The sequence below is a fragment of the Haematobia irritans genome, chromosome 5 (assembly GCF_050003625.1).
Source record: "Haematobia irritans isolate KBUSLIRL chromosome 5, ASM5000362v1, whole genome shotgun sequence".
NCBI lineage: Eukaryota > Metazoa > Arthropoda > Insecta > Diptera > Muscidae > Haematobia > Haematobia irritans.
This window is the reverse complement of record NC_134401.1, coordinates 90,056,099-90,073,562: the sequence shown is the minus strand read 5'-3', so window position 1 is coordinate 90,073,562 and position 17,464 is coordinate 90,056,099. Positions and strand designations below refer to the sequence as shown.

The 17,464-nt window shown below is 36.0% G+C and overlaps 1 protein-coding gene across 5 annotated transcripts in view; it reads left to right on the top strand.

Annotated features, from left to right (window-relative positions):
- wun2 (wunen-2) overlaps positions 1-17,464 on the top strand; it is a 64,491-nt gene that overhangs the window by 33,339 nt on the left and 13,688 nt on the right. For all 5 annotated transcript variants that reach the window (XM_075313296.1, XM_075313298.1, XM_075313297.1 and 2 more), the window contains one exon: positions 8,474-8,625. In XM_075313296.1, coding sequence (XP_075169411.1) covers positions 8,474-8,625 — 152 coding nt within the window. The remainder of the gene's footprint in view (positions 1-8,473; positions 8,626-17,464) is intronic.

The window sequence follows — 17,464 nt, the reverse complement described above, 5'->3', positions numbered from 1 at the left end:
AATATGTTTTTCATATGTTCCGCTATAAACAAAATGTGTTTCGGGCACAATTTTTAAACACAATATATTTAAGTGCAAACATGCAATGTTCCTAAACTAACACTAAATGTTTGGGATACATATATTAATATATTAGAATATATTATGTTTGAATGTTTCATAAAAATAATATGTGTGAATGTAAACATATACAAATTTACAAATTTCAAGTAAACATTTATAAGTTGTGATATTTTATTCAGAGAGTGACAGAGAGAGAGTATAGAGAAAGAAATAGAGATGGAAACCGGAAGGGTTGACGAAAGATATCAACATAACACGGCGACAGAATCAAAAGAGAGCTATTTGTGTATGTTATATCGAAAACTGTTTTATGATAAGGCCAAAAATTAGATATGCTTAAATCTAAATATTATTTAATTTGAATATTAGAATGAGTATTCGGAGTAAAGAGAATAGACATTTGAAACAAGTATATACAGCACTAAGTTCGGCCGGGCCGAATTTTAAATACCCACCACCATGAACCAAATATTAGGGTTTCCTTTGAAATTTCAGGAGGGATTGAGGACTTGAGGACACTTCCCGAAGATAAATTTAAAGATTTCACCTATGAGGACTATATCAGATTCTGGATTTATAAGAACCATTTTTGTTTGAGTTTTAGAGGAATCATTAACATCTCTTGTAAGTGTGCAAGAAAATTATAAAATAACGCCTTGCTTTGAAATCTTAAATCTGTAGATTTTCACCCGAGAAGTATCTGAAATCTGAAAATTTTACATTGAGTTTCAAGCAATTTTCATGATCAGTGCGCCTTCTATACCCTCAAGAAATGAAGTCGGTCTATATGTAGGCATTACCAAAAGGACCGATAAAAACTTAATCCGATACATGTTTTTGGGAGCCTAAAATAATATTTACAATTTCAGGCAAATCGCATAAAAACTACGGATTCCAGAAACCCAAGAAGTAAAATCGGGATATCAGTCTATATGGGGGCTATACCAAAACATGGACCGATACTCACCATTTGTGGCACACCTCTTTATGGTCCTCAAATACCTATAAATTTCCAATTTCAGACAAATTGTATTTAAACTACGGATTCTATAAGCCGAAGACCCCAAATCGGGAGGTCGTTTTATATGGGGACCATACCAAAACATGGACCGATACTCACAATTTTTGGCACACGTATTTGTGATCCTACAATACCTCTAGATTTCCAATTTCAGGTAAATTGAATAAAAACTGCGGTTTCTATAAGCCCAAGAAGTAAAATCGGGAGATCGGTCTAAATGGGGGCTATACCAAAATATGGACCGATACTCACCATTTTCGGCACACCTCTTTATGGTCCTAAAATACCACTAGATTTCCAATTTCAGGCAAATAGGATAAAAACTTCGGATTCTAGAAGCCCAAGAATTAAAATCGGGAAATCGGTCTATATGGGGGCTATACCAAATATGGACCGATACTTACCATTTCCGGCACACCTCTTTATGATCCTAAAATACCACTAGATTTCCAATTTCAGACAAATTGGATAAAAACTACGGTTTCTATAAGCCCAAGACCCCAAATCGGGAGGTCCTTTTATATGGGGACCATACCAAAACATGGACCGATACTCACAATTTTTGGCATACGTATTTGTGGACCTACAATACTTCTAGATTTCCAATTTCAGGTAAATTGAATAAAAACTGCGGTTTCTATAAGCCCAAGAAGTAAAATCGGGAGATCGGTCTAAATGGGGGCTATACCAAAATATGGACCGATACTCACCATTTTCGGCACACCTCTTTATGGTCCTAAAATACCACTAGATTTCCAATTTCAGGCAAATAGGATAAAAACTTCGGATTCTAGAAGCCCAAGAATTAAAATCGGGAAATCGGTCTATATGGGGGCTATACCAAATATGGACCGATACTTACCATTTCCGGCACACCTCTTTATGATCCTAAAATACCACTAGATTTCCAATTTCAGACAAATTGGATAAAAACTACGGTTTCTATAAGCCCAAGACCCCAAATCGGGAGGTCCTTTTATATGGGGACCATACCAAAACATGGACCGATACTCACAATTTTTGGCATACGTATTTGTGGACCTACAATACTTCTAGATTTCCAATTTCAGGTAAATTGAATAAAAACTGCGGTTTCTATAAGCCCAAGAAGTAAAATCGGGAGATCGGTATATGGGGGCTATACCAAAATATTTTCCGATACTCACAATTTTTGGCACACGTATTTGTGGTCTTACAATACCTCTAGATTTCCAATTTCAGGTAAATTGAATAAAAACTGCGGTTTCTATAAGCCCAAGACCCCAAATCGGGAGGTCGGTTTATATGAGGACTATATCAAAACCTGGACCGATATAGCCCATCTTCGAACTTGACCTGCCTGCAGACATAAGACGAGTTTGTGCAAAATTTCAGCGCGATTGCTTCATTATTGAAGACTGTAGCGTGATTACAACAGACAGACAGACAGACAGACAGACGGACAGACGGACATCGTTATATCGTCTTAGAATTTCTCCCTGATCAAGAATATATATACTTTATATAGTCGGAAATCGATATTTCGATGCGTTACAAACGGAATGACAAACTTATTATACCCCCGTCACCATTCTATGGTGGTGGGTATAAAAATAAACAGCATGTGTTTTCGCCTTGAGAGCAGCATTTTATGTATGTGTGGACATGTGTCTTGTTTATCATTTTGGCATTATGGACACAATTTTTTTTTCTTGGTTCGTTAAAAGAAATCGGAACGAACAAGTAGTAAGTCAAAATATTGAGGCAAAGGAAATAAAAAAAAAAAACAAGTATATACGGCCGTAAGTTCGGCCAGGCCGAAACTTATGTATCCTCCACCATGGATTGCGTAGAAACTTCTACGAAAGACTGTCATCCACAATCGAATTACTTGGGTTGTGGTATCTAAAAACTTCTTAACATCGTTTTCTAAATTGTGAGTTAGTCCATACGTGGTAGAGAGCCAGAATTGAAATATGGGGGTCGCTTATATGGGGGCTATATACAATTATGAACTTGATATGGACCAATATTTGGGTGATTGGGAATCGATTTATCTGAGGGCTATATATAACTATAGACCGATATGGACCTAGTTAGGGATGGTTGTTAACGGGCATATAACATACTAGCACAACGTACCAAATTTCAACTGACTCGGATGAAATTTGCTCCTCCAAGAGGCTCCAAAACCAAATCTCGGGATCGGTTTATATGGGGGCTATATATGATTATGGACTGATATGGACCACTTTTGGCATGGCTGTTAAATATCATATACTACCACCATGTACCAAATTTCAACCAGATCGGATGAATTTTGCTTCTCCAAAAGGCAGCGGAGGTCAAATCTTAGGATCGGTTTATATGGGGGCTATATATAATTATGGACTGATATGGACCACTTTTGGCATGGCTGTTAAATATCATATACTTCCACCACGTACCAAATTTCAACCAGATATACTACCACCACGTACCAAATTTCAACCAGATCGGATGAATTTTGCTTCTCCAAAAGGCAGCGGAGGTCCAATCTGGGGATCGGTTTATATGGGGGCTATATATAATATTTGACCGATTTCGACCAATTTTTGCATTGGTGTTTAAGGCCACATTTTAACACCACGTACCAAATTTCAAATGAATTTTGGTCTTCCAAGAGGCTCTGGAGGTCAAATCTGGTGATCGGTTTATATGGGAGCTATATATAATTATGGACCGATGTGGACCATTTTTGCATGATCATTAGAGACCATGTACTAACACCATATACCAAATTGCAGCCGTATCGGATGAAATTTGCTTCTCTTAGAGGCTCCGCAAGCCAAATTGGGGGATCGGTTTATATGGGGGCTATATGTAATTATTGACCGATGTGGACCAATTTTTGCATAGTTGTTAGGGACTATATATATATACTTACACCATGTACCAAATTTCAGCCGGATCGAGTGAAATTTGCTTCTCTTAGAGGCCCCACAAGTCAAATAAGGGGATCGGTTTATATGGGGGCTATATATAATTATGGACCGATGTGGACCAATTTTTGCATGGATGTTAGAGATCAAATGACATTAGCTTCTCTTAGAGTCCCCGCAATCCAAATTTGGGAGTCCGTTTATATGGGGGCTATACGTAAAAGGTGATACGGTCAAATTTGGTCAATATAAACTTGACGTATTTCTTTCAATTTTGCATTTAAAAAACCTGAACACCCCTCATTCTGAAGGTGTGTGCGTAGAATGTTGCTCCTATTTTGATTTTGGAATTCACTCTTCAGTTGTCAAAATGCCGTCCAAGCAAGAAGAGCAGCGATTCAAAATTTTGCTCGCGCATCGCGCAAATCCGAACTACTCGCACGCAAAGCTGGCAAAATCGCTAAAATTTGCGAAATCAACCGTTACAAATGTAAGTAAAGTGTTTGGGGAACGTTTGTCGACAGCCAGGAAGTCTGGATCGGGGGGAAATCGAAAACCGGAAGCCGCTGAGACGACAAAGAGAGTTGCCGGTAGTTTCAAGCGAAACCCTAACCTCTCTCTCCGAGATGCCGCAAATAAGCTGGGTGTATCGTCTACAACCGTGCATCGAGCCAAAAAACGAGCCGGACTATCGACTTACATGAAGGTAGTGACCCCAAATCGCGATGATAAACAAAATACGACGGCCACAGCGCGATCCCGGAGGCTGTACACGACGATGCTGACGAAGTTTGACTGCGTGCGGACGACGAAACCTACGTCAAAGCCGACTACAAGCAGCTTCCGGGACAGGAGTTTTATACGGCAAAAGGAAGGGGAAAGGTAGCAGATATTTTCAAGCACATAAAACTGTCAAAGTTCGCAAAGAAATATCTGGTTTGGCAAGCCATCTGTACCTGTGGCTTGAAAAGCAGCATTTCCATAGCTTCCGGGACTGTCAACCAAGAAATTTACGTGAAAGAGTGTTTGAATAAACGTCTGCTGCCTTTCCCGAAGAAACACGGTTGTTCCGTACTGTTTTGGCCGGATTTGGCATCTTGCCATTACTGTAAAAAGGACATGGAGTGGTACGCCGCCAACAACGTGCCGGTGGTTCCCAAGGACAAGAACCCTCCCAACACGCCAGAGCTCCGCCCAATTGAGAAATACTGGGCTATTGTCAAGCGGAACCTAAATAAGACCAAAAAAACTGCTAAGGACGAGCAGCAGTTCAAGGCAAACTGGCTTTCTGCGACGAAGAAGGTGGACAAGGTGGCTGTACAAAATCTGATGGCAGATGTCAAGCGTGAGGCTCGGCAATTCGGATTTGGAAAAGCGAAAGCCTAACTGAATATTTTTACTGAATTTTATACTAATTGAACTTGAAAAAGAAATTTAATTTGATTTTTTAAATAAACGATTTCATCGATTTACACGCGTTTTCCCTTGACCAAATTTTGACTGTATCACCCTTTAAACGTGTACCGATATGGCCTATGTGCAATACCATTCGACCTACATCAATAACAACTACTTGTGCCAAGTTTCAAGTCGATAACTTGTTTCGTTCGGAAGTTAGCGTGATTTCAACAGACGGAGGGACATACTCAGATCGACTCAGAATTTCACCACGACCCAGAATATATATACTTATATATGGGGTCTTAGAGTAATATTTCGATGTGTTACAAACGGAATGACAAAGTTAATATACCCCCATCCTATGGTGGAGGGTATAATAAAAGCATGACAAAGATTTCATAGTTTTTGTCCAATTATTACGAATTTTCTACGGCAGTGCATATTCATTTATTTTAATTTTCTTTGGGATTTTTTTTCCCAGGATCCAATTTTAAAATTAAGATCAAATTTGACACTATTATGTGTCAATTGAATTAAACAAACTCATACATATTATCCTAAAGTAGTAAAAATTATACAATTCTCTAATAGCATGATTTTGAAATTCAAAACCTTAGAAAGTATACAATTTTGGAAACTATTGACTAAAAAAAAAAAAGAAACAGCCAAAATTTATTGGTACCATTTTTTCGAAGTCATATCACCCCAAAGCTTGAAGTCAAGTTGTGTCATTATCAAATGAAAATGATATCGCTATGGCGTGTTGTACTTTACGAGCAATGTTGGTAGCCACGAACACCTGCCTCTATGCAAGTCTAACTCTTTGGGCCAAAATATCCACTTCTGGTTGTTCAGAGTTAATGTTGATGCAGTAGATTTTCGATAAAAAAAAATAAACACCAACATTACTTCATTCGGTGACGTTTAAGCGACAAAATTGTGTACGACCAGGTCGATATCCATGTAAAGTGTGTAACTATGTTCATTGGGTTTTGCTGAACCAATCAAAATTTATTTAATTTTGGAAACACGATGCTCAATGGTGGGGTCATAACGAATCTGCTGTACCCTTCAGCAAACGACAATATTTTATTGTTCCAAATCAAATAAATATATACGACCGTAAGGTGGGCCAGACCGAATATTAACTTGCCCCCACCATGTATTGCATAGAAAGTTCTACTTAGGGCTATATATGATTATAGACCGATATGGACCAATTGTTGCATGATTGTTCGAGACCATATACTAACACCACGATCGGATGAAATTTTCTCCTCCAAGAGGGTCCGCAAGCCAAATCGATGGGCCTATACCTAAAAGTGGTGCGATAAGACCCAAATACAATATCATCCGACCTATAACAACTATTAGTGCCAAGTTTCAGGTCAATAGCTTGTTTCGGACGTACAATGCTAGATTGACTCAGAATTTCACCATGAGCCGGAGTATACATACTTTATGAAGTTTAAGACCAATATTTCGATGTGTTACAAACGGAATGATAAAGTAAATATACCCCCCATCCTATGCATAGGTCATGTGTATAGAAATGTTGGAAATAGCATTAAATTTTCGAATCAGCTCAGATTTGTTCGAATTGTTTACCTTTGGCCTTTAAACGGCCAACAAAACCATCACAGTTTCTGCAATATTTTGGCCAAATCCCGGCGAAGTAGCGTCTTGAGATGATCGATACTGTTGTATTTATTAATGCTAGCCCTAATCTCAAAAGGTCTCAGATATCAGGAGTGATATCTGACGTTTAGATGGGTCCATATTTGCTTAGTATCGTTGCAACCCTTGCAATTCTCCCATCGGATATTCGCCATTATAACATCCTTCTCACGTACTATGAGCTTTCAGGTAGCCATAGGCATGCCAACAGATTCTAGTTCCCCTTGAATATGTAAGGTACTTCCTAGCCTTGCTAACTCATCCGCATCGACGTTCCCTGGTATGTTCCTGTGGCCAGGCAACCATATTAGGTGAATATTGTACTGCTAAGCCATCTCATTGAGAGATTTGCGGCAGCTGTGGCCGTTTTCGAGTTAAGGGACACAGAGTCCAAGGTCTTCTGTCCTTACTCCACTCATCTACAATCACCACTTAATACATTCCTTGGTTTCTTTATTATCGCAACTTTAGTTGAAGCCGAATCCTTAGTCCTATTTCTTCTGCAGCGTCCATATACCTCAAAAACTGGGATAAATGGCACATATCCTACAGGAATTGTTGATCCATTTTTTTTATCTTGGCTCGACTTTCCTTTCGAGGCCGCTATCGAACAGGAACTGAGAATGAGAAGACGAGCGTGGCTCGTTGTTTGTGTTGCAGACCACTTCAGCTTTGACTAAATCGGCGCTTTTATTAGGGCAATAGTTCAGATTCGACGTATTACAATCGAAGTGTTCGATGTATTACCTTCCATGATCTCCTCGTTAGGTATCTTGCACCTTTATATAGAATTAATAAAATGAAGCACTAAACTGGCAGTAAAAAGTGGTACACTAACATAAAAATTGTGGTACTGAGCTTAACATGTGGCATTGAGCTTAACATGGAATCGGGCAGCACTCAGTGATAAGAGAGAAGTTCACCACTGTGGTATCACAATGGGCTGAATAGTCTAAGTGAGCCTGATACATCGGGCTGCCACATAACCTAACCTAACCTAACCTACAATATTTTAAAGTTTCTTTTAATTAGGTCCAAATGAGCCAAACAATTATTTTATATTCAAATCAATCCTTGGTATTGACAGTTCTGCTGGAAAACCGGAATAGTTTCTATAAAATTTTCATTGCATACATTTAGGCACCACGGTTGTATACTTGTTAATACTTGATACTTTACTCAAGGAACGACAACACTGTTCAAGGCATAGTGTAGGGTACTTAAGTTCACAAAAATTACTTGAATATAAATATTATTTATTAGAATTGTATTTATTATTTATTTATTTGATAGCAGTAGATTGTCTCTATGGGAGATATCGAATTGAAAGAAATATACGATCTGCCAATCGATATGATTTTTGTCTTAATTCTTTCTTATCTTGCATATCTTTGTTTTTGTCTATTTGCAGTTGGTCTACCCGTTCTCAGCTTTACATTATGGGGTGAAGCCTACAAACGTGGCTTTTTCTGTAATGATGATTCGTTGATGCATCCCTATCATGAATCCACCGTACCAAGTTGGATGCTGTATATGATGTGCCTGGTGATACCGATTTCAATGGTAAGTAATGACTGTTTGTAGTACAACCACGAAGCCACATGAGAACATGTGTTTTGTTCGTGGTCGACATTCATAATTTGATTTATGCATGTTTTCCTAATTGAGATGAAAGAGAAGGGATTTGGAAGTACAGTGTGACATAGCTAAAATGTTAAGGTCGATAACTTTTTGTTTGTTTTCTTTAATGATTTATGGCTGTATACTTGGCCAAAATATATCAATATATACTTCGGAAAAATGATTTTTTGTCGAATGATAATCAGATCACTGATTTCGTTGTTTTTGTTTATCAGTCTTTTCTTTTCATTCAAGAGAGTGTACTCCAAATATCAACCAGATTGAATGAAAGAAGTCAAATATGGGGACTGCTTTATTTGGCGACTCTAAAAGTAGCTCTTGCCATTAAGCTAAACATGGAATCGGGCAGCACTAATCTACATATAAATATGGACTGATATGGACCAATTTTTGAACGTTTATTAAAATGCATATAACAGGTTGGCTGATAAGTCCCCGGTCTAACAAAGAAAAACACATTTTTTTGTCAAAATTTTATTATTCAACATAGTTCCCTTCAAGAGCGATACAACGATTATAACGATCTTCCATTTTTTTGATACCATTTTGGTAATACTCCTTCGGTTTTGCCTCAAAATAGGCCTCAGTTTCGGCGATCACCTCTACATTGCAGCCAAATTTTTTCCCTGCATCCTTTTGAGATCTGAGAACAAGAAAAAGTCGCTGGGGGCCAGATCTGGAGAATACGGTGGGTGGGGAAGCAATTCGAAGCCCAATTCATGAATTTTTGCCATCGTTCTCAATGACTTGTGGCACGGTGCGTTGTCTTGGTGGAATAACACTTTTCACCTCCACCATAGGATGGGGGGTATATTAACTTTGTCATTCCGTTTGTAACACATCGAAATATTGCTCTAAGACCCCATAAAGTATATATATTATGGGTCGTGGTGAAATTCTGAATCGATCTAAGCATGTCCGTCCGTCCGTCTGTTGAAATCACGCTAACTTCCGAACGAAACAAGCTATCGACTTGAAACTTGGCACAAGTAGTTGTTATTGATGTAGGTCGGATGGTATTGCAAATGGGCCATATCGGTCCACTTTTACGTATAGCCCCCATATAAACGGACCCCCAAATTTGGTTTGCGGAGCCTGTAAGAGAAGCAAATTTCATCCGATCCGGCTGAGATTTGGTACATGGTGTAACTAACAACCACGCAAAAATTGGTCCACATCGGTCCATAATTATATATAGCCCCCATATAACCCGATCCCCCGATTTGGCTTTCGGAGCCTCTAAGAGAAGCAAATTTCATCCGATCCGGCTGAAATTTGGTACATTGTGTTAGTATATGGTCTTTAACAACCGTGCAAAAATTGGTCGACATCGGTCCATAATTATATATAGCCCCCATATAAACCGATCCTCAGATTTGGCTTGCGGAGCCTCTAAGAGAAGAAAATTTCATCCGATCCGGCTGAAATTTGGTACATGGTGTAAGTACATATATGGTCTCTAACAACTATGTAAAAATTGGTCCACATCGGTCTATAATTATATATAGCCCCCATATAAACCGATCCCCAGATTTGACCTCCGGAGCCCCTTGGATGAGCAAAATTCATCGGATTCGGTTGAAATTTGGTACGTGATGTTAGTATGTGGTATCCAACAACCATGCATGAATTGGTTCATATCAGTCCATAATTATATATAGCCCCCATATAAACCGATCCCCAGATTTGACCTCAAGCCTTGTGGAGAAGCAAAATTCATCCGATTTGGATGAAATTTGGTACGTGGTGGTAGTATATGATATTTAACAACCATGCCAAAAGTGTTCCATATCAGTCCATAATCATATATAGCCCCCATATAAACCGATCCCGAGATTTGGTTTTGGAGCCTCTTGGAGGAGTAAATTTCCTCCGAGTCCGTTGAAATTTGGTACATTGTGCTAGTATATGGCCGTTAACAACCATGCCCAAATAGGTCCGTATCGGTCTATAAAGTTATATATAGCCCTCAGATAAATCGATCCCCAATCACACAAAAATTGGTCCATATCAAGTTCATAATTGTATATAGCCCCCATATAAGCGACCCCCATATTTCAATTCTGCCTTCCTACGTACCGTGCAAAAGTCCATATCGATTCGTAATTATTTGTAGACTTACATACCTTTTTGTTTAATATATACACCGAAAGAATTCTCTTCGTTAATTTTACGAAGAATTCTTCATTAACTATTCTTCCTGAATTCTTCATAAAAATAACGAAATTTTCATTCATTTTCGTAAATTTTACGAAGAACATTTTACGAATATACGAAACTTCTACGAAACATTCTACATTAACTTTTCTTCGTAAAAAGTTCGTACTTTTAACGAAACTTTCTTCATATATCATGAATTTTGTGAAGAAATTTTTACGAATATTTTACGAAACATTCTGCGTTAAAATTTCTTCATAAAAAGTACGAAACATTTTCTTTGAAATAACGAAGAAGTTTCATTGAAGTTGTAAAATTTCCGTTCGCGGCATTAAATTGTCTTTTATAATGTGCTTGAATGTATTCCTTTATTCTATTTTTTATGCAAGTCTATGCTACTTCTTATTTGGGTGATAGCGCGCTATGAATAAAAGTGAAGCAATAAAACTAAAAATTATTCAAAAACTTAAGATGTAAAGTAGTGATGTAATTTTTCACACTTGCAACTACAACCAAATGCACTTTCGACTATAAATTTTTTTTTCTAAAAGTTCAAACATTTTTCAGAAAAAAGTACGAACGTTTTTCATAAAAAGTACGAACATTTTTCATAAAAACTACGAAAATTTTTCATAAAAAGTACGAAATATTTTTATAAAAAGAACGAAATTGTTTCATAAAAAGTACGAAGATTTTTCATAAAAAGTACGAAGATTCTTCATAAAAAGTACGAATTTTTTTCTTACAAACTACGAAAATTTTGGAAGAACTTTTCTTCGTAAAAAGTACGAAATATTTCGTACTTTTAACGAAAAGTTTCTTTGGTTGTAAAACAATGACAAATTTCGTACTTTTAACGAAAATGTTCGTTCTTTTAACGAAGAAAATTCTTTCGGTGTACCACGTATGGACTAACTCACAATTTAGAAAACGATTTAAGATACCACAACCCAAGTAATTCGATTGTGTATAACAGTCTTTCGTAGAAGTTTCTACGCAATCCATGGTGGAGGGTACATAAGATTCGGCCTGGCTGAACTTACGGCCGTTTATACTTGTTATAATTTTATTCTATAGAAAATTTTGTCAAAATTTTATTTCTATAGAAAATTTAGTGAAAATTTTATTTCTATCGAAAATTGAAGTATCACTTAGTTGGAGAGAAATATTTTGCAAAATCTGCCAAAACATCAAGAATTCTACCAATCTACCAAACAGTAAAATATTCACCACTTTTGGTAGAATTGTACTAATTGTGGCAAGCGTGATCACGTGCCAAATTTCGGAAATCAAATCTGTTCGAATTAGCTACCTTTGGCATGGATTATAGACTTCAAGCGGTCGACAGAGCCATCACATGTTTCCCCATGTGATGGCTTTTCCTGAGAAGTTTCAAAAATTGGTCCACATCGGTCCATAATTATATATAGACCCCATATAAACCGATCCCCAGATTTGACCTCCGGAGCCCCTTGGAAGAAAAAAATTTATCCGATTCGGTTGAAATTTGGTACGTGATGTTAGTATATGATATCAAACAACCACACAGGAATTGGTTCATATCAGTCCATATTTATATAGAGCCCCCATATAAACGATCCCCATATTTGTCCTCCGGTGCCTTTTGGAGAAACAAAATTCATCCGATCTGGTTGAAATTTGGTACGTGGTGGTAGTATATGGTCTCTAACAACCATGCCAAAAGTGGTCCATATCAGTCCATAATCATATATAGCCCCCCATATAAACCGATCCCGAGATTTGGTTTTGGAGCCTCTTGGAGGAGCAAATTTTATCCGAGTCAGTTGAAATTTGGGACATTGTGCTAGTACATGGCCGTTAACAACCATGCCTAACTAGGTGCATATCGGTCTATAGTTATATACAATCCTCAGATAAATCGATCCCCAATCACACAAAAATTGGTCAATATCAAGTTCATAATTGTACACAGCCCCCATAAAAGCACCCCCATATTTCAATTGTGGGTCTCTACGTACCGTGCAAAAGTCCATATCGATTCGTAATTATTTGATGACTTACCTATATCGTGGTGCAATGGTTAGCATGCCCGCCTTGCATACAGAAGGTCGTGGGTTCGATTCCTGCTTCGACCGAACACCAAAAAGTTTTTCAGCGGTGCATTATCCCACCTCAGTAATGCTGGTGACATTTCTGAGGGTTTCAAAGCTTCTCTAAGTGGTTTCATTCGGCTATAAAAAGGAGGTCCCCCGTCATTGAGCTTAACATGGAATCGGGCAGCACTTAGTGATAAGAGAGAAGTTCACCAATGTGGTATCACAATGGACTGAATAGTCTAAGTGAGCCTGAAACATCGGGCTACCACCAGTGCTGCCGCTAGTGAAAAATTGTGTGAAGTAGATTTTGGAAAAAAGTGGAGTAGATTCAATAAAATTGAAGTAGTCCTTCTGTTGAAATCACGCTAACTTCCGAACGAAAGAAGCTATCGACTTGAAACTTGGCACAAGTAGTTGTTTTTGATGTAGGTCGGATGGTATTGCAAATGGGCCATATCGGTCCACTTTTACGTATAGCCCCCATATAAACGGACCCCCAAATTTGGCTTGCGGGGACTCTAAGAGAAGCAAATTTCATCCGATCCAGCTGAAATTTGGTACATGGTTTCAGTATACGATCTCTACCAACCATGCAAAAATTGGTCCACATCGGTCCATAATTATATATAGGTCCAAATTTAAAAATTTGAAGCGGAACAAAAAGTGAAGCAGATTTTCGGAAGAAGGAGTGACGAAGTAAATTTTGTGAAAATGAAGCAAAATACTTCGATTGAAGTAGTAGCGGTAGCACTGGCTACCACCTAACCTAAGCTAACCTAACCTACCTAAACATACCTTTTTTGTCTAGTATATACCACGTATGGACTAACTCACAATTTAGAAAACGATGTTAAGAAGTTTTAAGGTACCACAACCCAAGTAATTCGATTGTGGATGACAGTCTTTCGTAGAAGTTTCTACGCAAGCCATGGTGGAGGGTATATAAGATTCGGCCTGGCCGAGCTTTCGTCCGTATATACTTGTTTATTTAAAATTATTTCTGAGATTGATACTATAATTTTCGTGAAAAAATTTCAATTAAATAAAATGAATCAATTAATTTCGTGAACGAATGAGAAAAAATGTCTTGTCATGCAGAAAACATTTGATCTTCACTGTAAGACACTTGTAATTGATGTTGTATTTAATGCTGTTTGCACAATCAACTTTTCTTATTTATGTTTATTAAATAAAAAATTGAAAAATTATTTATTTCATTCACTGGATATCGAGATAGCTGCTGATGCTAGTGGCTGTGGTGTTGTTGTCTCTGGCAGGTTTATTAAAATTGATTTCTTGTTAGTGTCTCAGAATTGCCTGTAGCAATTTGCCTGCTGGCTGTATTTTAGTCTATGGGACCATAAAAAAACTTTTACACCAAAGCAGGTTGTAAACTAAAGACTGCGAAAAAGGGATTAGAGCAAGTCATAATGTAGAACTATGGAAAAATATCACAGCTGTAAGGGTCGATATTATGAATCTGCCAGATTGTTTAACCATAAACTTTATGTTGTTATCTTCTGTTAGCCTAGAACAATTCCATTCCATTGGCTTCTATAGAACACAAAAGTACCGCCTCCTGTTGTGTTGTTTACAAACATTTGCCTCTGAATATGTTGAACATTCCATGTTAGGTAGTTGTTTTCATATGCTCAGTATCACATCCGTATGTAAATATTTACGAAAACATACAACAACAAAGCACAGGCGCATGCGCAACATGCAACAAAAAAATTTCGCTTCATGTTTAAAAGGCCAACAACAGTCGCAAAAGTGTTGCCCTCGTTAATTTTTTAGTTTTTGATCTTAATTCCGATCTAGCTCTCGGGTTTTTTGTGTTGTTTGCCGCTGCAGATGAAAAACTCCGAAAGTCTGTAAAGTCAATGTTTACATGCCTTGTTTGTCTCTTCATATATTTCTTTTGTTTGTATCGTACTAGCGATTTTAACGAATGCATGTGGTGTTAACCCGTTTTTTGGGTCTTCCTTGGAATGACTATGCTGGCAGAAGCATTTTCCAAAATGTAGCTTAATTGATTGTTTTCACATGTATTTATATGATATTATCACTTTAGAGTGTCTTGTTTTTCTATTTAGTGGAATAAATAGAGATTAAAGATAAACTAAACTATTCATCTAAAATGCAAGATCAAAGAAGAATTATTCGAAGCCGCTTCATGAAATAGAAGAAGAGTCTTGGTTGTTTTTTTTTCATCAACTTATACAACAGGAAAATTAAGAATATTATTAATTACTTAACAAAAAGCCAAATTTTAATCAAAGTTGCACTAAAGATACTTCCATTGTTTTGTAGGCCATATATTGGGTCTCCCAAATACATCATGAAATATCTGTTTTTACCCTCAGGTAAAAAGGCAACAGGATCTATCTATCCAACATATATAAATCTAGATGCCCATCTCTTTCCAGTGGCCACATTTCTCTCTGTTTTGGATACGCTGCATTACTCCAATTCAGAAATTTTTTCTTCACTTTATTGTTTAAAGGCAACAAACTTTGTTCTAATTCGCTATCTTTTTGGTACCAATTATGCTTTCAAATGGCTAACAAAGCCATACGAAAGTGGCTCTTATGGGATTGGTAATTTTTATGCCCACATTACTCTCAAAAATATTCCAGACGTAAAAGTCCAAAAGATTGAGATCACGGTTGCCACAGTTGGTAGAATTCTACCACAAATGATAGATTTTTTACTGTTTGGTAGAATTCTGAAAATAAAATTTTTACAACATTTTCCAGAGAAATAAAATTTTGACAAAATTTTCTATAGAAATAAAACTTTGACAAAATGTTCTATAGAAATAAAATTTTGACAAAATTTTCTATAGAAATAAAATTTTATTTGTTGTTTTGATCTCAGATTTAAAACCATTGCATTGGCTAAACTATAAGAGTAGCTTAACAAACAGAGGGAAAGAATGTTTGTAAAAAATTTTGGGCAAAGCCCTATATATGGTTCGATGGACGCACGTTTTGGAATTACCACATTCCTCATCAGCGTCCTCTACTTGCAGCAAAACTATCAACCAATTATCAGAATAAATTCGCGTAGTTCACTAAACCCAAAGCGAACCACACTCGAACCTTCCGAAAAAATGTTTATGACAGTTGGCCTTTGCCTAAATAAATCCTTGTATAAATTTCTCTCTTTTCCTTAGCCACTGTTAAATCATCGATTTGAGTTTGTACAAAGATTTATTTAGGCAAAGGCCAACTATCATAAACTTTTTTTTCGGAAGGTTCGAGTGTGGTTCACTTTGGCTTTAGTGAACTGCCTGAATTTATTCTGATAATTGGTTGATAGTTTTGCTGCAAGTAGAGGATGTTGATGAGGAATGTGGTAATTCCGAAACGTTCGCCCATCCAACCATTTTGCAGCCTATAGGGCTTTGCCCAAATAAATTTGACAAACATTCTTTTCCTCTGTTGGTTAAGCTACTCTTGTAGTTTAGTCAACACAATGGTTTTAAAGCTGAGATCACAACAATCAATATGATTGAAGTACAAATCAACAATAAAAACAAAAACGATGGAAATAAAATTTTGACAAAATTTTCTATAGAAAATCTTCTAGAGAAATAAAATTTTCTATAAAACAAAATTGAAAACATTTTCCCATAGTAATAAAATTTCGAAAAAAAAAATCTATAGAAATAAAACTTAGACAAAATTGTCTATAGAAATAAAATTTTCTATAGAAATAAAATTTTGACAAAAATTTTCTGTAGAAATAAAATTTTGACAAAATTTTCTAAAGAAATAAGATTTTGACAAAATTTTTTATAAAAATAAAATTTAGACAACAACTTCTAGGGAAATAAAATTTTCTATAAAAAAAATTGAAAACATTTTCCATAGTAGTAAAATTTTGAAAAAAAATCTATAGAAATAACATTTTGACAAAATTTTCTATAGAAATAAAATTTTGACAAAATTTTCTATAGAAATAAAATTTTGACAAAATGTTCTATAGAAATAAAATTTTGACAAAATTTTCTATAGAAATAAAATTTTGACAACATTTTCTATAGAAATAAAATTTTGACAAAATCTTCTATAGAAATAAGATTTTGACAAAATTTTCTATAGAAATAAAATTTTGACAAAATTTTCTATAGAAATAAAATTTTGACAACATTTTCTATAGAAATAAAATTTTGACAAAATTTTCAATAGAAATAAAATTTTGACAAAATTTTCTATAGAAATAAAATTTTGACAAAATTTTCTAAATAAAATTTTGACAAAATTTTCTATAGAAATAAAACTTTGACAAAATTTTCTATAGAAATAAAATTTTGACAAAATTTTCTATAGAAATAAAATTTTGACAAAATTTTCTATAGAAATAAAACTTTGACAAAATTTTCTATAGAAATAAAATTTTGACAAAATTTTCTATAGAAATAAAATTTTGACAAAATTTTCTATAGAAATAAAATATTGAGAAAATTTTCTATAGAAATAAAATGTTGACAAAATTTTCTATAGAATTAAAATATTGCG